At 41.9% G+C, this 22754-nt stretch overlaps 1 protein-coding gene across 1 annotated transcript; it reads right to left on the reverse strand.

Annotated features, from left to right (window-relative positions):
• Positions 1-1165: 1165 nt before the first annotated feature.
• LOC108798716 (cytochrome P450 2W1-like) lies at positions 1166-19688 on the reverse strand. The gene is given in 9 exon segments (XM_018570529.1): positions 1166-1392; positions 2311-2452; positions 5733-5917; positions 6753-6894; positions 8594-8767; positions 10505-10662; positions 11139-11288; positions 15367-15529; positions 19470-19688. Coding segments are annotated over 9 exon segments (1542 nt in total). The 5' UTR covers positions 19671-19688.
• Positions 19689-22754: the final 3066 nt, after the last annotated feature.

Consider the following 22754-nt stretch of genomic DNA (forward strand, 5'->3'; position numbering starts at 1 on the left):
CTGGGGGATCGGAGGGGGGGCAATACCTGCAGGGAGCCATGAGTGACAGTCACGGCTCCCTGCAGGGACAGGATCGAGAAGTATATGTGTATGCGACGGTATGTGTTCGCTCACTTCCCGATCTATTGAGCCGACGAGTGACAGTTTCATTGTCACAAGTCGGCTAGAAATATGAGGTGAGTGATTTTCACTCACCTCATAGTTCTCCTTTAAATGCAGACAAGCTCTCTCAAGTCTTAGGCTGGGTTCACACCTTAGCGTATTGGAAACTCGCGTTTGCCACGCGTTTCTTACCACGCGGTTTTACCACGATGTGCGGTAAAAGAAACGCGCAGCAAACGCGAGTTTCCTAGCGGGTATCCAGCTGTATCCTGATGGATACAGCGGGATACGCTTTTTAATACGCCCCAAAGAAGCTCATTTACTTCTTTGGGCGTATGGCGTTTTCGCGCGGTAAAACGCACAGGTGAGAACCATGCCCATAGGCAAACATGGGTTTTCACCTGTTGCGCGTTTTACCGTACGTAGGAACGCGCGGTAAAACGCTCAGGTGTGAACCGGGCCTTACTGTATGAAATAAAACAGAAAATAAAAAAATCCTTATCTCTACTGGCAGAAACTTTCAGGGACCCAGGGGCTCTCTTCAGTCTCCACTGTTACCTTACCCCATCCTGATATCAACTGGCAGAAACTTTCAAGGACCCAAGGGCCCTCTTCAGTCTCCATTGCCTCTACAGCCTACCCTGATATCAAATGACAAACTTTCAGGGACCCTGGGGCTTCCTCTCTTCCCAATCTCCCTTTTTTTAGGAAGGTTTGTGCAAAGTTAACAGCGAAAACCCAACATCCACAATGCAGCCCAATCTTAGACCAATTTAGTCATCTTTATTTTTTCATTCACACACTTTTCATCATGTTAATAGATATAATTTGCAGCACATGTGTTTTGCTGGTAGAAAAACATGTAAGGTATGAATTTTACTCATATAAAAAAATATCTTAGTTAAATCTCAGATACAGTAGGAAGGATTTATATGGATTTGATTGTTTATGTAAACATTAGGGGAGTGCATAGGAATTCAATTGTCCATGTCTGATCCAGACAACACAGCGCATTTCCCCAAGAACACAGACTGGACAGCAAAATCTACAGCAAACTCTATTTTTATAGGGAAGGCTGGGTGGTTTGTGTACTGACGAGTGGCACATTCAACTCAGCACAGCACTCCAGGTGAGGCTGAGGCCTCAAAGTGAAACATGGATCCGCATCAAGGTCCAAGTTATATTTCATTATAGATGGAGGAGCCGAGAATGTGAATTTTTGAAGTAATCCTGTGAAGAATATAAACAGCTCCATTTTTGCCAAGCTCTCTCCTACGCATACTCTGCGTCCTGTGAAAAGATCAAATTGATTATTTAGATAGTTTTACTATTTTGCAACACAATGCAAAAATATCTAGCTAGACTTGGCTACTTTATAATCTGATCTTTTTGTGTATTTGTAGCCAGGTTTGGCTAAGCAAATAAGCATCAATTGCAACCGAGTTGACTCACAACTACAATTTCTATGATTATATAGTTAGTATAGTCCATCTGCCTTGAACACATGATGCAACAAATCCCCAACACAGAGGATGGAGCACTGTCACTACAGGATAGCCGGGCGATGAGGAGAGAGAAAGTTGCCGGCTGTCAGATCCTGGCTGTCTCTCTCTCCCTACCGTTCGGCCATCCTGGATGACAGCTCCCTCCTCTGCTACGCCCCCCCCCCGCAGGCTTCAGCGCTCCATGTCTCTTCTGGATCCTCTTCTCCCTGCCCCATTGAGCCCTGGCTGCGCCCCTGCGCCCAAGGCAAGTGCATCAGTCGTCTTGCCCTTGCTATGGCCCAACTTTCTGAGATGAGAAAGAAGGACACCTTCTAGCACAATGTATTTAGGCAATGGACACACCTCTGCCACACCTCCAGTTATGTGGCCCATTAAGAATTGATATGCCATAAAAGATTGGTTTAACCCAGAATTTGTTTTTTTGGGGGTTTTTTTCACTATTACTTTTCCTTTTGAAATAGCAAACAAGATAATTATGAGATAGGCTGAAGGTTTTAGTACAGAATAGCACTTCTGATAGATAAATAGAACTTTCTCATAGATATCTGTACATCGGTAGTGTTATCTGTAATATCTGTAGTGGAAAGTGCATGTGGCTTAAAAGGATAGTTGGAGGCACAAGGGAAAGGAATTGGGAAAACATTTCAAATCTTTGGTAGGAAGAAAAATGCCCATATATATTGCATCAGAATATAAAAATTACCTATGGAGAATGGCACAAAAGCCTCTTTTTTCACAAACTTCCCCTCTGAATCCAGGAAATGATTGGGGTCAAACTGGTATGGTTTCTCCCAGTGGCGCTGGTCATACAAAATGGATGAAAGCAGCGGGATTACAATGGTGCCCTAGTGAACAAATGGAGAAAATGAAGCACTTGCATTAAACACAGATATGGTCCATATAATAAAACTAGCAAACCTGCGTATCTGTACCTAAGGGTAATTATAATTAGGCAGACATCACCTCAAGAACAACTGGAGAGCAGCCATCTACCTGTCATCCAGAGCTCTGGGACTGGTCGCTGTTAATTACCTGACTCACCAGATGGACAGAAGCAGTTCTATGGTAATTGACTCTCACTAAGAAGAGGGAAGTACTGGCTAAGGCACAAGAGGGAAATTCTCAGCAATAACAATTGCAATATGAAAGTTCAGGCAACCTCAAATAACTGCCACATTGAGGGCAGGTGGACGTATGTTAGTTCTTAATCCTTTCATTAAATCACGCAATATAGCGATAAACAATTTACAGTTGATTTACTAACCTGACCTGGATTTCACAAACATTTAAAGGGCCTACAGTTATAAACCAGGAATGGTTCCAGTTGCCCTCTGTACAGTATGCCTGCCAAAGCAGCTGATAAACAAATATTATATTCATGCTATTTAGATTACCACTGCAATCCCATATGAAAGTTAAATGGGTGAAGGGACATTTATGAACTAAGTTTTAACGACTGCAGTTGGTATAGTCTACAGTAAGTACAGAGGTGATCGGACCTCAGGCATCTGTACTGTGTTGTTCCCATGGCTATTGGAATATGAACAGAGTTATAGCAGTAATTAGAACTAAAGAGAGCAATGTCCTCTGCTGCATGTAACTGACCCTAAAACTGTTGCCTGCACACATTACATTTACTGACCTATACTGCATTCCTTCCAAATATAGTCAGAGGGTCAAGGCATAATATGGCCATGGTCTGTCGAAATATGGTAAAACTGGGGCTGATTAGGAGACTTAGATTGTGCTTCAACTTAGTAAAACATGAATAGGTCACATTCAAACCATTGGAACAAAGTCTACCTGCTGAATGACTGCCTCATTCACAGGGCCGGTTAGGGCAGTACACCTCCCAGATCAGCATATTTCTAGCGCAGGTATGCCAAGGAGTTTGCAGTCAGCTGTGGAAAGTAAGTCTATACAAATCAATGATAGGCTTACATTGACCATGGCTGCCTGCATAAAATCGCAGTGATTACACATGATTAGGGACAGATAAGAGGGCCTGTACGCAGTCAGTTTGCATCCGGGGGCCATCTGTTCCTATCCACAGGCAATCACTCCATGTGTGAATACATTTAAACAGCTGTGAAACCTGTAAGCCGGTAATAGATTTGTACAGACTGAGCGTCTGCAACTGATCGTAAACACATGGGCATTCATCCTATGCAGGTAGCTAATTTGCTAGCTAGCTCACTATCCAGTATCCTATAAGAATGGTTGTTCAGCCTCGCCTATGACTTCCACCCTTCCATATGTATAGATACGTTCCAAAACATATCTGAATACAGTTGAATAGTAATTATCTTACTGAGTTATCTCTCCAGGGTAAATTAACGTCGGAAAGTTACACCGTATCACACCCCTATCATGTCACCAGTCAGATCCTTCACTGGCTGAATAGCTGCATATGGTCAAATCGATTTAAGCCCAAGTACACCAATCATTATATGTACTTGAAAATGTATGCCTTTAATTACTATTTGTAGAGGTTGTTAATTTTAGTTTTGATAATGTGGAATGTTTTTTTGTAAGATATTTAATTATTCTGCATAAGAGTCAAGTCAACTGTACATTGAATACATGTGCTGGAGACTGGGTGCTGAAGGGTTAACTCTAATGTGCTGGAAAGTGGACCCTAAGGGGTTCATGTATATGTACATGTACTTGGAACTGGGTTCTGAGGGGTTTGATTACATGTGACGCGGGGGATAGGCGTTGAGCAGTGAACACACTTAAGCTAGTGTTGAAGGGTTAACACACATGAGCTGGGGGTACATGTGTTAAGGTGGCCATACACTGTACAACCCTCACAAGACTTTTGTCTTGCGATGGTTGTGAAGTAATTAAAAAAATGTACGATCTGCCCATCTTGGACAGGCAGATCATACTTGCGATCATCGCAAGCCCGCCCCACTGAGGGGCAGGCTTCCGATGACAGCAATGCTGAACGGGCAGTGTGCGCGTGCGCACACCGGCCCATTCGGCAGTTGTCGAACAAGCACGCCACTAACCCGCCAAGAATCGTACGATTCTCGTCGGGTTTTCCAGCCTGCTTGTTCGACGGAAAACGTGCGATCGTACAGTTTAAGACCCCATTCACACTGAGCGACATGGAAATCGCGGGACTTTGAGCGACATTGAGCGACGAGCAACATTGAGCGACGTGTCGCGCGACTTCTTCCTATTGGGCTGTATGCAATCAGGAGCAATATCGCTCAAAATCGCTCAAAAAAAGGGTCATGTAGGAGCGACAAGCTACCAGCGACGAGCTACAAGCGATATTGAGCGATATTGAGCGACATTGAGCGACGAGATGTGAACAGCTACATTGAAATGTATTGGTGAAGCTACATAGAGCGATATAGCGCGGAAATATGAGCGATATCGCTGCAAAAATCGCGCGATAAATCGCTCAATGTGAACGGGGCCTCAAAAAGGGTCATGTAGGAGCGACAAGCTACCAGCGACGAGCTACAAGCGATATTGAGCGATATTGAGCGACAAGATGTGAACAGCTACATTGAAATGTATTGGTGAAGCTACATAGAGCGATATAGCGCGGAAATATGAGCGATATCGCTGCAAAAATCGCGCGATAAATCGCTCAATGTGAATGGGGCCTAAACGGTTGCACGTCTTCCATACACTTCGCGATTATCGTACGATCGCAGGATTTCCCACGATTTTCGTACGATAATCGTACCGTGTATGGACACCTTTAGGAAGTGGATGCTGAGAGATTAACACATATGCACTGGTGAATGGTCACAAAGAGGTTAAGACTTATGAGCAAAAATTCTCCTCTGCTCTTCTTTTTATACCTTACAGGACTTTAAACGATAAAGCAAGGATAGCTTTACTGGAGGGGCCACTGCTGGCATGGGTACTGGAAAGTGAGGAGTGTGTTAAGGTGATATACAGGGGTAAGACCAAGGGGTGTGCTGGGATCTAGCTGGATTGGAGGCAGAATCCTCCATCTGAAAAAGTAAGTGGCATTTTTGTCATCTTCATTATTATATGTAATAGGGTAGTATGGACACCCAGAGATAAACTTAAAGGGTCATTTATGAAACCATCATTGCTGAGTTTGGGAATACTCACTCGCCTTTACAACTGACTTACCTTGGGGATGTGATAACCCTTGAACTTAACGTCTTTCGCTGTGGCATGAGGGACATGGGGAATAACATTGGCAAACCTTTGGATCTCATATATCACTGCCAAGGTTTATGGTATGGCTTTCCTGTCTTCATAGTTTGGAAGACATCTTGATTCCAGAACCGTGTGGATTTCTTTTTGCACTCTTTCTAAAAAAATACATATAGTTTAGTTGTTGAAGTCCCTGTTATTACTCTTCTATCCACAGAGAGATAAGCTTGTGCTACATTGTGTTCTTTTCCTGTATTCCCTCTAAGGTATTTACCCCCTTCCGGCAGTTTGAATGATCTTTTTTTTTTCATCGTGCATTTTTCTATTAGAATTGCCACTCTTTTAGAACTGTCACTTTTTTCAGCCAGTCTCTCTATTTATTTTCTACATTAAGGAAAGTTCAACAGGGAACAGGACATTATCCTTTGATTATGTAATGTCTCCAACTCTTGGGCAAAAATGGGAATTTTGCCCATGTGTGTTCATAAAGCTAACGCTTGTGGCTGGATTCACCGCAGTACTTTTTCTGCCACTAGATGTCCTCAGTGTGATGGCCAGCACCATTCACCTCATTTCCTCTGAGCCCAGGTCATCCTGTACTCGATCAAGCCTTTGACTGGTCCTTGTGCTGCTTCTTCCTCTTACACTGCAGCTCTGGTATACAGGTACTGTAAAAGGCTGATACACAGTCAAATTCAGGTACTTACACTTCTTGCATTTCAACAATCCATTTAATAATTTATTAATGTTTATAGAGCCTCATTAATGTGTGTATTTATTATGTACCTAGTGTTATACAAGTGTTTTAATGATGGAAAGTGTAAATAAGTAGTGTTGAGCTCCCATTCTCAAAGTCCCCAGTGAAACCTTGCAGGTCTAGTAACAGGCTCACAAGTTACACATTTCTCATATAAGGCCAATGCCTGTTAGTTAGTAAAACATGCCTTGCTAGTAGGCTTTGAGCACAGGTAGTAAAGAGGACACACAACCTACTTTGTATGTGAGGATATTTCATCATCAACAATATTCCCCACTGCAGTGTTGTAGAGGTGGTCTCTGTGCCAGCCATAACCAGGTCCAGTACAGTGGCCAATACATTATCATCGTGGAACAATGTGTCCTTATTGGTCTTTTCCTGTGCCACAAACCCAGAAGAAAATAACACGTTAGTGCAACTTTGGCCATAGATGACATTGTTTCATGTGATTGCAATGGGACCCAGGGTTGCAGTTCCAGCTGAGCTGATATATACCAATCAGCCATAACATTATGATCACCAGACTAATATTGAGTAGGTCCAACTTTTGCCACCAAAACAACCCTGATCCGTCGAGGCATGGACTCCACTAGCCCTCTATAGGTATGCTGTGGTATCTGGTCTGGTAGCAGATCCTTTAAGCCCTGTAAGTTGTGTGGTGGGGCCTTATTTTGGGGCCTTATCTGGTGCGGACTTATTTTTACAGCACATGCTACAGATGCTTGATTGGATTGAGGTCTGGAGAATTTGGAGGTCAAACCAACAACTAAAGGTCCTGGTCACTGCATTCCACAAGAGCTGCAGTTTTGGAGTTGCTCTGACCCAGTTGTATCGCCATCACAATTTGGCCCTTTGTCAAAGTTGCTCAAATCCTTACAACACTTGCCCATTCTTTCTGCTTCCAACACATCAACTTCAGGGACAAAATGTTCACTTGCTGTCTAATATATCCACTCCCACTTCCCACTCTTTTTACCAGTTTGTACCCAGTTCCTGTGAAGCTGATCAGAGAGCTATTTGAAGCAGCCGTAAGCAGACACCCAGCTCAACCCTTCCCATGAGTCATGACAACAACACTGGAGACTGCTCTGCCTGTCCTTTGGAGACAAAAACAATTACTGGATGCATTCTGAAGAACAATATGTGAACAATGTTTATGATCCTTCAAGATGATACTGTGAGGGGAATTGATCAAAACTGGAGCAGACAAATCTGAAGCAGTTGCCCAGGGCAACCAATCAGCTGCTCTCTTCAGTTTGTTCAGTTAAGATTTGAAAATGAAAGAGAGAAGCTGATTGGTTGCCATCCACAACTTCTCCAGATCGTGTCTGCTCCAATTTTGATAAATCCCCTGCTGTGTCGTTTCCACTGCCCAGGCTTATTAATTCCTTCTCTAATAAAGAAGGGGGAGTGCAAGGAGGAGGAGAATAGTGGAAGCCTGTAGCAGGAACCTTTCAGTGGATGGATGAGCAAATCACCAGAAATTGACCATACTTGAGTGCTGTTAGACCATTTTTATCTAATAGTCCACCAGATATGGTGAGTGCGGTTTATGCCATTAGCAGCACACACGGACTGTAAGATTGATCATCTGGAATACAATTTATAAGCACTTTATCTACAGAGATTGTGTGTATTTGTCTGGATCGCTGAATGCACTTTTCTTAGAAAGGACACCATTTTATGACTTTGTTGTGATTAGCACTGGGCACTTTATTTTATTTGTCTCACATATAGCAATCTATTTTATGTGGATTCAAGACAACTTCACACAGTTAGGAGATATTGCAAATATTAGGAGACAATATAAACATTTAATAAACGTATTCTCCTAGAAGACTAATATTGGACCATTTCTGGGCTTGGCTTAAAAAGGAGGAAAATCTAGGGGAGAGCCAAAAATGTATATAGAATCATGACTCCTTTTTGGCCCAGAAAGCCTCGAATTCCCCCAGGAAGAGTATGAATCCATGGCCAGAGAGAGATCTGGCCTGGCCTATCTCCATAATAGAATAAGGTGACTAAAATGTGCAAGATGAATACAACTGTAATCAATGATACTAATGGAAACGATTACCTCTTCCTGCTTGGCAATGATAGCTTCAATAAATGTGTGCAAGCAGTTGTGATCTATTGTCTGCCGTTTGGCCTTAATATCGTCTTTCAGCACCATACATATTTTATCAACCTTATCCAGTATTATTTTGTGAGTCTTCATAAAGGTCCCAAGCACAGGATACAAGTTAAATATCTGAAAAAGAAGAGTTGGACACTTAACGTTTCACAAGTAATTAATGTTTCTTTTTTTGAAGATTATTTGTAGATTTAACTGGTCCCATCTTGGACTTCTTAACTGAAACAAATTAAGAATCAGGGAATGTAAATAGTACTTACCTGTGCAGGTCCCAGAAGAAGAGGGCCCTGACACAGCCAGTAAATTGGAACCATACAGATGGATAATATTTACATAATCCGGTCAGCTCTACTAGTCTTGCCCCACTTTGTTTCGAGTAAGGTGCTTTTTTAAAGGTTCATTCAGAACATTTCAAAACATTGCAGTGTGTTACTGCATGCACATCAATGTTCAGTATTTTAAATTAGTGCAGCCCAATCAAAATGAATGTGCTGCTATTGCACTGAAATGCATACTGTATATCCTAATGGACATGCATTGCTTTTTACAATGCAGAATTCAACAATGCACAGATCTGTGCATTGGAATGCATTAAAATGCATGCATGTTTGTGGTGTGCTGGCTTGAAGTACTGCACTTTGCTGTGTTACCCTGCATTGTAGTAACACGTAGTAAAATGGACATATGAGGGCAGCTCCAAATTGAAGGTGAGTAGTAGTATACAGCCAGAGGTGTAGTCAGGCTTTAAAGATAAAAGTTATCTGTTCCTGTCAATGGAGACAGGGGCGTATCTGCGTTTGCCTGGAGCGGCAGATTCGCTGAGGGCGGCGTTGCTACTGCTGCCTTGCCTAGGGCAGCAGCAAAGTTAAATACGCCGCTGAATGGAGAGGGTGGTGTTTGGAAGTTTAAGAGAGGAGACAGGTGATGAGAGTATATACACAATTCCCCTATTTAGATATACATAAATGGTTGGTAACAAATAGGCCATATATTGCAAGGTATTAGGCTCATCTGATTGTCCTCTCCCTCCATTGTAGATACTCACTTCATCTCCCTATTTGCCAGCTACCTCCATGTAAGGGGAAGCATGTAACCATAACCCCCCCCCCCCTCATTATGCAGTGCTTAGAGCCTAAACTGCCAATCCCCAGGCCTAAGGACTGTCATATGAACGTTGGGAGAATTACCCAACAATGAGCTTACACATAGGCTTATACCTGGGCCTCCAACTGGCAAAAGGAGGATGGTAAGGGTCAACAGGAGAAGAAGTAGGCTACCAAAAAGACCTGTTGTTTTGCCCTGATTGGGAAAAGTTTTAGGTTCATTTTAGATTTCTTATTTTTTACACAGATCTGGGGACTCCACGAAATAAAAAGTTCTGTTAAATGGAAAGAGGGGAACAGTGGGCTATAGTGGGTTTTGGTTATTTTGATTCACATTTTGTATATGTTTATAAACTATTTCCAAATTACATTACTAAAGGGTTCTCATTTACTACAATATGTTCACTACATTCCCTGATGTGAATCACCAGCATTAGCTTTGTCGTTGTTGGATGCTCCCACAGAATTAAGATTTAAAGGGCACCTTCTCCAATAGAATAAGATAGATGTTCGTATAATCTGAGATTTTGCTCATAATATTTGATTTACTCCTGACTGTAAAACATAAATTATATATAGGGAAAATACTATATATTACCCTTTGCAGGGACATGCACATGAGAAACGCATAACTAACAAAATACAGTTTTCCATGCCTTTTGAAGAAAAATGTAATCACTTAAATAACATTCATAATTTAAAAGAACACAGCCTAACTTGGTTTCTTGGTAGTTCAGACAAAGGTACTAACCTGTAAGTAGGGTGAGCCAAGCAGAACAACAATATCATCAATTAGATCCAGGATACGCATATAGGTTGGATCCTTGTAGTCAAACCGGTTACCAAATATCATAGCAAATGTAATATTTGTTGGTGCACAGACAAATTCTCTCAGTTTGAAGTGTTTACCTAAATAATTAAAATATGTTTTAATTACCTAGAAGGTATACTCAACATCAGATGCATCCAAATGTATTCTTCTATCTTCTGCCATGTCGCCCAGAAATGTTTTGTTCATTGATTTCAGGCACAACAGTTCTCAGCAAAACAATTTTAACAAAAAGTGTCTTCCTACTTTGCTGGGATGGGTATCACACATGTGATTAGACGTACAATATATTTCTTTACTTTTACATCCCTATATTTTTTGAAATTAACCACTACTGAAATGGATCTCTCTCATGGCTCATTATCCATTTGTTGTTCTCCTTTCTCCTGCTCATCTGAAGTACCTTTTGGATAATGGTGAACCTTTATAACGTTTTGGATTGAGGACATGATTCATTAGGAACCACTGATGGAAGTGTTTCAAGGATGGTGAGGTCCCTTGTTTGTGGTGACTGCCTGGCTTCATTATGTCAATTTGCTTAGGATACTGCACTTACCATTGAAAGACTGAATTTTGTCATTTAGAAACTGGAGCTCCTCTACTATCTTGTCCTCAATTGTCCTCTTGCCCATTCCAAGGTTCTTCATGCTGGTGATTGTGAATCTTCTTGTTGTCCTCCACATTTCTCCCGATGTAAAAAACACACCTTCCAAATATGTGAGATTAACAGCATTCAAATCCAACAATCCAGAAACAAAATAAATTTTTCTACCACAGTTTTATTCTGAAGCTATTGTGCATAAGCCCTGGTGCTTCTAAATTAAAGGTTCTGCATTTACTAGAAAAGAAATCCAGCCCCAGTGCTGCATCAGATATTGTATCCTCTTTATAGACTTTGTGCATGTAGTGTACCAAAGATGATACTTTCAGAGCAGTTATAGAACCTTACCTTTTAGACTAGACATACACTACATTAGCCTATTAGTCGAAGGTGATCTTCAAGTCAAAAGGTTTTTAAGCTTTTTCAAATGCTGATTAAGGACTCATGCACACACAGCGTAAGAGCAAAATTGTATATTGCGTATATATACGCGTATATGCGAGTATGTCCGTGCATATATGTGCGTATGTACAAGCGTATACAAGCGTGTGCACTGTATGCAATCCCAGAATGCATAATTTTTAATAGAAATTTTAATGTACTGTACGCGCGTACGCAGAAATTCCGAGCCCGGGTCCATTTTTTTCGGCATCTTTACGCAGCGCAAATATACGGCTCCATACACAGCTTTGTGTATGGAGCCATTTATTTGCATATGCTGCATAAGGGAAAATACGCTGCGTGCATCTATACACAGCGTATTGTACGGCAGTGTGAATGAGGCCTAAATCATTTGCAATGGATGCTGCTAAAAGCTTTAGTTTTCTGCAGAATCAGCTGGTCACCTGATCACTGGGCCTGATATCCTGTTTTAGCGTGTCTCCTCTCCCTTGCAGGGTCCTATGGAACCACCCTTGTGTGTGTTAGTAAGCTGTGTGTGTCTCCACAAACACACTTGCATAGCAAGGTAAGCCAATGCCCTGCTTCCCGATCCTCCTTCCTTCTCCTTCTTCCCTACTTTAAGTTAGTAGATGAATATATGCTGAAGACTAGACTGTCTCTTGTAATCTTTTACTGGACAGGAAGTTCAGGGAAGCTGAGCTGGAGTTGGAGCCAGCTGATCTGAAACATGACTGTAAGTGCTTAGACAAATATTTAAATAAATATTATGCTGTGCAATGTATATTTGTTCGATCAAGATCAAAATTGAGTGTTTACTATTACTTCAGAGTTTATTTCCTTTTTGAATTATTTATTATTACTTGAAAGTTTATTATTTCTTTACGCTCCCGTCCCGTACTTTTGGAGCCACCGACCTAGAGCAAGCAAGGTATTATGACTTTTCTACTACTTTGATTTGGATACTTGCTTCAACTATCTCCAGTAACTTCAAGTATCTCCAAGTAACTCCAACCAATACTAGGTTCATACTAGGTCCTTAAGGTCTGGTAGGAATTTTAAGGCGGAACCCCACCCCCAAAAATAGGGGGGGGGGAAACGTGGTGTCCCCCCTAAAATTCCATACCAGACCCTTGATCTAAACACAGGCCATTAACTAAAGTGTTAAAATAAATGTAAATAAAAAATCCAGAATTTTATTAAAAATCCTTTGTTTGGAAAAAAAAAACACAACAAAGGATTTTTGACAAGTCCTATATTAAAAAAAAAACCCACAAAATTGATCTTTCGATGTAATCCATGGTCAATAACGACGTCCAGCGCTGTGCACGGCGACGACTCGACGAAATAAAAAATAAAACAATAAAAAAAAAATTGAAATAATAATAATTTTAAAAAATGACGACTGCCATCCCGTCCACTGCGACGAACACCCGCCGCAGAATGGCATTTTGACAGATGTCGGCAACTTATAAACAATTGGGTGAAGCTAGCAGTGACAGCTAGCTCCACCCAACTGTTTACAGTTGTAACAAGTGAGCCATGATTGGGCAGAGTCATCATGACTTTGCCCAATCATGACTCTAACAGTTCTCTGTGCCCTGATTGGGCAAAGTCTTGCAGCTGACCTGTGGTCAGCTGCAAGGCTTTAGCCAATTAAGGCTTCAGAAGGCACAATGCCTTATGGGGCGCTCGATGGCCGAACAGCCCGCCGAACGCCCTGATAGTTCGTATGTTCGGCTCGAACATCGAGCCCAACCCTAACCAGGACAAATAGAGACAGCAATAAAACGGTAAGGTTGGGTGGGGCTGTACTCCTCAAGGCTATCTTGTATGTGCCAAAACAAGCTTGGGAATAATCGAGTGCACTGACACTGGGATAATGTGTGTGAACAATCACTCTCATGTATATGTAAGTGAGATTATGATTCTGGATCTGTACACTGGTAATGCTATTTCTGAGTTTAATTTTTATCTTTTTTTTGGATGACTTTAGAAATGGCCAAAGTTTTTTAAGTCAAAATGGCAGTTTAAAATATAATGAAAAAGGATTTTTGGTTGATCATCACCATGGTTTTCATCAACGTTGAGTATTTACATGCATCATCAACTTTATTTTATATGATACGTTATTTTGTATCAATTCCATCGTTGAGGAAGGTGGAGTTGGCTAGATCTCCATAGATCTTATGGGAATTTCTTGGAATTAGTACAAATTTACCAACTCCAGCATTAAAAACCTGATAATGGTTCTAACCCTTACCAGGTATATGTATCCAAACTAAAGAAAAAGGTTTTGCATGGAGTTATATTTTTAGTACTGTGTCCCGGGACAACAAGGCAACCATTAATTTAATAAGGCCAGAAATGGCAGCCTACATACGGAAGACAACTAAAGCTAAACCTTTTGGCTTTACTTATTTTCAGGACACATGAGTTTATTAATGTCCTCCTGTGACACAAAGTCAGTATATAGTTGGCTACTGCCCGCTATATGCTGACAGCACAGAGCCACTCTGCAGTCGAGAAAGATCCTGACAATGTTGTTGGGGATCCACCCCGCTGCCTGATTGACAGCTGTCTCTGCCTCTATAGAGCCAGAGGCAGCTGTGCCTGTCCCCTCCCCTACCCGTCCCTCCAATGAGCGTTGGGGCAACAGATAAGGAGGGGGGAATCCCTGCAGCATGTGGTGACTGACAGTCACCGCTCTCTGCAGGGAGAAGACCATCAGCTGAGGTTCATGATCACTCAGCTCTCACTCTATAGAGCCGGCATATCACATCTGCAGTGTCACACGCTGTCTCTAAGTATTGGGAAGAGTACATTTTACCCTCCCAATACTTCTCCTTTAAGATGTACCTTTAAAATTCAGTTATCTGTACTTAAAGTAGAAGAAAGGCTACATTTAAACATTTTGCTCCATCAAAATACCTTATTTTATGCGTTTTTCTAATGTCATGTGGCCGATAACACTGGGCTGTTCCTTAAATTGGTTCCTAAGAGGGAATATGTTGTATGTCTGCTGGCAGTACTGCCCTAGTAGAAGCTTTTTTCTCATCTTTCTAGGTATATGCAGTGGATGTTTGCTACTGAGGAGAGACATAAAATGAGCTTCCATAATAATTATATGGGCAAAGTTAAATACTTTGGATCTTCTTTTGGATAATCCTGAGCACTTTTTGACCATCCTAGTTTCATGGATTGAAAATATATTGGGAGCTGCGTTTCAAAAGGTGGTGGCACTGGGTGGTGTGTTTTGCACTTGTTTGGCCTTGGATCAAGATTTCTTCAATTACATGGACTTCATGTTCACTTTTTATATGTTCATGTAATATACTTTATGTAGCAGGAATTTTTAGCATCATAAGTACTTTGTTAACTTTTAGCGCTTCCTTATTTTATTTCATGTTATTTATTGGTGTTTTTAAGGCAGCCGCTTTTCATTTTATATACTGAATCATTTTGGATAGGGTGCAATATAATTTTATAGTCTTTTTACTGTGCCACTTTTGGTGACTTGCCTGGTAGAGATCTTTCAACTTGTGTGCGCCAATTTAGCATGAGGAAAGACTTTAGGTAATCCCAGAGGTTGAATTAAAAAAATACATTCTACCTTTTATATTTCATTGCAATCTACATTCTAAAACATTTTGCAACAGCAATAAATCTTAGCAGATTAACTGTTAAGCTTTGGTATTAGTGATTCTTCTGCCAAGAAAGTAGACATTTTACAAGTGTTGGCTAGAAAGAAAGAATTGCAAGAAAGCGAGTTTCAGTTGGTTACCATTTCCATGCTGGATGGCATAAAATATTGGCAAGGTGGCCCTGTCGGAGAATGTATCCCCAGCTTCCACCAAGGACTCTTTTATGGTTTCCAGTCCTGTGAGGACGACAGCTTTTTTCATGCCCAAGTGAATGGTGAATATCGGGCCATATTTTTCTGAAAGCTTTAAAAAGACACATGGCAACTAAATGTTTGATCTTTGGGTTAATTTTCAACATACTCACACAACATACAAATGGTATACTTATTAAACACAAATAAGATGAGCTACAGGAGCTCACCATGTAACCATAACGATCAAAAATTCTAATTGTACTATACTATGATAATGTCCATCCTATTGCCACCGATCCAATTAAAACATTAATTGTATATGGACTGACCCTGTTCATAGTCAGTTTGATTCTGGTTGCTGGATATAGAGGAGAACTGAGGGCAAGTCTTAAATTCGGCCATAGCAAGGTAAACCAAAAGGCAACTTTGCAAAGTGCAAACAAGGCAATATATCCATGTCTATGTAATCTCTTCTAAATATATCCTTCACTTATTGTAGTAACTTCCCCATAGTGGATGTTATAGTCCTGCCACAATTTTTATTTTAAGAGCCGACTGCTGCATTACAAATTATTGAAACCTCAAAAAAATCACACTACCTGGAGAACAAAAAACAGTACTTAGAAATTTCCCAGGTTTTCTCCTGTGTGAGTTAATAAATGTCTTCTTTAACACTTGAAAAGAGATCACTGTGGGTTACGTCAGTTCACACTGATTTGTTCAAAGGAAACCTGTGCTTTGAGAAATATGGGACCACATGTCTGGCTTCCTCTTGATAATGCTAACTTCTTGGCTGTCATGCTGATTCTCTGACTTCATGACTTGCTGAATCACTGACCTGAACAAGGATTCAGTCACAAAGGTTAGAGCGTCTGATGCATTTTCTTGTTCGAAGTCTGGGGGAATATTGCAGAGAAAGGCACCACATAATGATGCATTCCTACTGTAGCATTCTCCTGGGAGCCCAGGGCAACTTACTGGTGCACCCCCAGGCACAGGGCCTTTACTCTCTGGGGTGAAAAACGCATAGGTTGAATTATGCTGGATGTCATTCAACATGGTAGCATGGTAGTGGACTAGCACTGAATTGTGGGGTTGGTGGGTGTTTAGCACTTGAGATAGGGAGAGTACTACAGCAGAAGCAGCTTTTTTTTTTTTTTTTTTATCAAAAGCTGAAGTTTGACTTTAATTTTAACCCTCCATCAACTTTGACTGCACAAAAGAACAAACCAATTAATACATTACATGGTGAAACACTTACAACCTCTGCTGATAGGTATCTTCTCTTGGTAATATGGACCTGCCTACAGTCTGCCTTCCTTCCATTTAAGAACAGATAACCTTCCCTCTACCCTTTTTTACTCCGCCCTTTGCCCCAGTTTTTCTCTCTCTCCCCCTTGTTTTTTCTTTCTTTTTTCTCCTTTCCTCTATTGAATTTTTCTTCTGTGGGCTATTTTTAAAACTGTAAAATACTTTTTATACATGGAAGATATGGGCTGGACACTCATACCTTCATCCTTCCTTCCATTCCAGTCATTATCGACAATGAAAACACTATGGCACATGTGTCAAACACAAGGCGCAGGCCATTTTCATGTGGCCCTCGTTCCTCTCCTGCAGCTTTAAATGTTTAAACCGAAGCTGACGCTGTAAACAGGCACCGGACTTCACAGGTAGGCTGCCGAGGTCTCCAGCAAGGTTCTGGCAGCCTTCCTGTGAATTACATTGCCTGTTTACAGCGCCAGCAGCAAATCTCTCCTTTCCTGTGGATCCACGCTGTCCACACCCACTGAGACTGACCAGGACCCCTGGTGAGACCGCACAGACCCCCCACAGCCACCTGAGAGTCCACACAGCCCACCATAGAGCCTGCAATGCCAATTGGGAGCATGCACAGCCAACCATAGACCCTGGCATAGTCCACCTGAGAGCCTGCACAGCCCGGCATAGACCCCGGACAGCCCACACAGAACCTGCATAGCCACCTGAGACTCCCCACTGCCACTTGAGACCCCGCACAGCCCACTATAGACCCTGCATAGCCCACCACAGACTCCGTATAGCCCACCTGAGAGTCCACACAGCCACCTGAGAGTCACGTAGACCACCTAGACCACCACAGAACCTGCACAGCCCACCATAGACCCCACATAGCCCACCGGAGCGTCCATACAGCCAACCATAGAACCTGCATAGCCTCCTGAGAGTCCGCACTATTACACTATTTGCCATTATTTTTCCTAGACTTCTACTTTCAGAGCTAGTTATTGCTAAAACAAGTAAAAATTGAAAGCAGAGGCATCCAATGTATGTAAAACCGCACTCAACAACCAGGACCTCGATGTAAAAAGGTTACAAGCATGACAAGATCCACAGGCTCTGACATGTTTCGCCAAAAAAGGCTTAATTACACATAAAGATCCTAAAGCGTCTCTATGATTAAGCCTTTTTGGCTGAAGAGCTGAAGAGAGAAGCTGATTAGCTACTCTGAACAGCTGCTCCAGATTCTTTCTGCTCCAGTTTTAGCAAATTCCCTCTATTGTCTATACATTCCTATTTTGCTAATTTAACCTTCCTGGCGGTAATCCCGAGTGTGGCTCGGGGTTAATTTTCAGTACCAAAAGCGGTAACCCCGAGCCACACTTGGGATTACACTGTGCATCACTTACCTTGTCCCTACGAGCCCCGCTGTGTCCTCCGGCCGATGCCGGCATCCGTCTTCCGGGTTCCTTCCCTTGCCGGCACCCGCGTTGCAGGGGGCGGAACCGACGAAAAATTTAAAAGTAAAAAATAGAAGAAAAAAATAAGGAGACGAAATACTGACATAATCAGACCTCCAGGGAGGTTAAGGCAGAACTCTAAGAATTTAAAAAACGTACGCTTGCAGTGGGGCTCTTCCAGGACTGCAAGGATTAAATGAGAATTATACACAAACTTTTTTTATAGTTATACTATAATTCTCTTTTGGGTCACAGGAGGACATTTACTAATGTCCTCCTGTGACCCAAACTTAACAAATAGCAAGCTAATGTCTGCCATATATGACAACAGCGCAGAGCGCGCTGCATCTAGAAAAGATCCCAAAAGTATTGTTGGGATCCACCCCACTGCCTGATTGATTGACAGCTGCCTCTGCCTCTCTAGAGTCAGAGCCAGCTGTGACCGCCTCCTCCCCTGTCTGGACTGGAGGAAAAGAGAGGTGGAAGAGAAATCCCTTCAGGGAGCAATGACTTACAGTCACTGGTCTCTGCAGGGAGAAGCCTTAAACTGAGCAATCAGCAGTCGGTGATCGCTCAGTTCTCAAGCTATAGAGCTGACCTGTGACAGTAGCAGTGTGACATACTGGCTCAATCTATTGGGAAAAGTATATTTTACTCTTCCAATAGTTCTCCATTTTGCTCTTATTTTGTCTAGGGGAGTCAAATAAAGCAGCTTTATTTACTTGATCCTCAGTCAACGCCCACATCTCTGCCCCTCTGTTCTGGCTTGTGGAATGTGCCTCTGCATCGTTACATCTAATGCAAGTCAACGGACATGCATAACACATCATGACGTCAGCAGTCCTTAGACCACTGAAGACTGGGAAGAAGAGGCTGCAGGGACCAGTCTAGCAGTCCGTGAGAAATGAGGATCAGATGAATATATCTGCTTTATTTGACTGCTATAGACAAAATGAGCACTTAACTGGGTATAGCCCCACTTAAAGGGTAAGTTTTTAAAATTCCTGAAGTTCTTCTTTAACAGTTGATCATATTATAAAGTTTTTAGTGCAAAATGTATTGAACAACAAAAACAAAAAAAACACATTGGGGGTAATTTACTGCGACTGGAGCAGACAGAATCTAGAGCAGCTGTGCAGTACAACCAATCAGCTTCTATGTTTCATTTTAAAATCTTAGCTGAACAAGCTGAAGATAGAAGTTGATTGGTTACTATGCACAGCTGCTCCAGATTTTCTCTGCTCCAGTTTTGATAAATTCCCCACCCCCCAATATATTTCCATTGATAACGCCGACAACTCAATACAAAAAATAAAAACATCAGCCTACCTTTAAAAGGGAGAGGTCCTGTCTCCTGAGATTCAACAAGTGCAGGTTTCCAATGACAGGTAACGAAGTTGGACCAGGAGGAAGATTATAATTTTTCATCTTAAATGCATTTATCAAGTGCATCAAGCAAATCAGCATGACTAAACCAAATATGAAACAGGAGGTGACAGAGCCATACATCAAGCTGAGAAAATGGAACATTATCAGGTAAAAAGTGTAGAAGTGCTGCCGCCTAAACTTATGAAGTAATTAACCTGTTGGGCAGGTAATGTGCCTTTTATATAGAGATAAGTAAAGGTGGAGACATAGACCTGCATGTAGCATTTTACAGCAGGAAACAGAAAACAGAATAGAGCTTAAAGGTTTAATAGAGGGTTCAGTTCTGTTTTATTAACATCTGGCAGAAGAACTCTTATTTTATAACCATTAAACAAACCATTATTCTCCATATTATTGACAACAATAGACAGGATGCCCTAAGCACTTTGCTCCAGTTTTATTTGTCAGTGAGCATCTGTATTTCAATGATGCACAATACAGGCAGTCCCCGGGTTACAAACAAGATAGGGACTGTAGGTTTGTTCTTAAGTTGAATGTGTATGTAGGTTGGAGCAGGTACATTTTTTAAGTGTAACTCAAGGCAAAAAAAAGTTTTTTCCGTTTTGGATAGCATAGGGAAGGGTTAACCCCCTGTAACATTTGTTTTGCTGTGTGTGCTGTGTGTGTTCAAAAGATTTCACCTCACTTTCTGTCCCTGTGACAATTGGATTTTGAAAATGTTGGGTTGCCGCGGAAACAAGGATTGGTGATAAAGCTTTGGTGGAGACACCTTTTTCCCATGATAACTATTACAGGAGTGAATTTCCCTTCCTAGGGGTAGATTTCCTCTCACTTCCTGGTGTCTCAAGGACAGGAAGTGAGATTAAATCTTTCTAATGAGGATACAGACAGCAGTAAAAACCTCACAGTGACCCGGAAGAAGAGGCGGGCACCCCTCGTCTGCACGTCTAACAAGAGCCAACTTGCTGTAGTGTATGTACAGTACTACAAACCAGACCCAAAAAGGCGGGCACTCCTCGTCGGCATGAGCACGGAAGCATTACAACTACTGAAATGCTGTGCGGTACACTTTGGCTGCAGCCTGGGACCCCTGCTGTACAGTAATAGCCTCTGTTTGTAAGTACGTGTCGTATGTAAGTCGGATGTTTGTAACTCGGGGACTGCCTGTAAATGGAAACTATACAGGCTTGGGTCAATTTTGTTTAAAATGTTATCGACAGACTCTTTTTGGTTTGAGATGGAGTAAGTTTTATAATTTCTGTCAGGTTTTACTAGAAAGAAGTGCAATAAAAATGCTGGATCCGCAAGGTTTGTCCTGTCGGTGTAGCTGGCCAATCATGATGTGAAAGAGTCGGGGTTATAGGTTATCTGAATATCAGACAGGCAACTTCTACATTCCAGAGGCTCTCCACTGTCTCCTTGGCCAATCATGATGTGAAAAAGTTCGGATAGGTGATCTGAGTGTCAGAGAGGCAGCTTTTACATTCCAGAGGCTCTCCACTGTCTCCTTGGCCAATCATGATGTGAAAGAGTTGGGATAGGTGATCTGACTATCAGACAGGCTGCTTCTACATTCCGGAGGCTCTCCACTGTCTCCTTGGTTTGTAGTATCAAATTGCAGGATTGTGAATGGAAGTGCCACACTCTGTTTAATAGTCCAAATACATATGTATTTGATATAGGGTTAAGGGAACAGGATAGAAGTATCCAAGGCATTTCTGGGGCTCATACAAATACCCCCTTCATCAGGGCTTACTATAGGAAAACATGTATCAGAACCGTAAATGCTTGAAATCGGTTACTGGTTTGTCCAGTGTGTGAGAATGCCTAGAGCTCCTAAGCAGTTGAATTGCCTCTGGGGACATTCACACCTGTTTCACTGGATGACCATTATTAATGTGACAGAAATTGATAAGAATTACAAAGCTTTTCAGGTGTCAACAACAGTTGGTGAGGAGAAATCTCCCAGGGGGGACACCTGTCAATTTATAGAGGTTTCCTCTTGTTTACTGTTAGATTTTTCCAAGGCTGTGGCAAAGAATTACTAGAAATCATGTGAAAAGGAGACTGTTGCTCCACCTGTTGGCTTAATAAAAGACTGCATAACATTCATAGGCAAAAAGTTCATATTTACTAAAAAATATTGTACAGCGCTCATGCCATTACATGAGTGCCGTTATCTGTATCACTGAGGACCACCTCTCATCGCAGAAAAGAGACAAAGAATATCGGACTTGTCATGTGACCAAACCAAAGCCATTGCCAAAAAATACCTACAGTAACAAATGTTTTCCTAAATGCAAATAGATGCTCCAAGGAGGGGGAAGTTGACCACTTTAGTCCCTGAGACATTTTCCATCTTTCTCCCCTTATGTCTCAGAGAATTTGTTTTTTGGAGAAGTCTTGATTCTGCACATTATAACGTTTAGTCTACCTTACCATGTCATACATCTTCATAGCTAGGACTTTAATCAAGTAGCTGGTCTGGGTGTTTAGGGAAAACTTGGTGAAAAAATCCACCGTCTTGAATTTTTTTCTCCTAACAACAAGTCAGGCTACCACAGACAGAAATTACCACGAGGCAACATTTCCACTGGTTCCAGAAATCCCTAATGACATTGTACTTGCTTACAGAAATGTTTGATGCTCATGTAATAAAGGGAAATACTATCCAACGCTTCCTATGTATTTCTTGGGACCTGGGGGATTAATGGGAATTTTTATTTATTTGTAAATTTTATACATTTGTTTCTTTTTTTCCCCTATTTTTCTTCGTAGGATGTCTGGATAACATTCGGCGGAAAGACATGGTCTGGACCCAGGGCCAGATTTACTCTCTCTGCTGCTCCAAGGCCAGGTTCCTCAATGCGCCCCCCTAGCTACCCCACCTCCCATGGAGAATAGCAGACCTGCTGCAAGCTGCATACAAGTGATCTCGGTGACTTCGGCGCTGTACATTTAGCTCTGCTTGCCCTAAAGCAGGGCTAAATGTAGAAAACAACTACCTGCCCAGCACCCAGAACTGCAGGAATTCCACACCCCTGCTGCCCCTCTACTCTCTGCTGCCCTGAGGCCAGGGGCTTGGTTGGCCTTGTGGGAAATCCAGGCCTGTCTGGCCCCCTCCTACACCTCTGTACCACTTCTAATTATGATATATTGCTTGCTGTTATCAATAAGACATCAATATCTACTGTAATGTGGTTGTGCCAGGCACAAGCTGCTAAA

Source organism: Nanorana parkeri, unplaced genomic scaffold (assembly GCF_000935625.1).
Source record: "Nanorana parkeri isolate BGI_ZX_2015 unplaced genomic scaffold, ASM93562v1 scaffold3, whole genome shotgun sequence".
NCBI lineage: Eukaryota > Metazoa > Chordata > Amphibia > Anura > Dicroglossidae > Nanorana > Nanorana parkeri.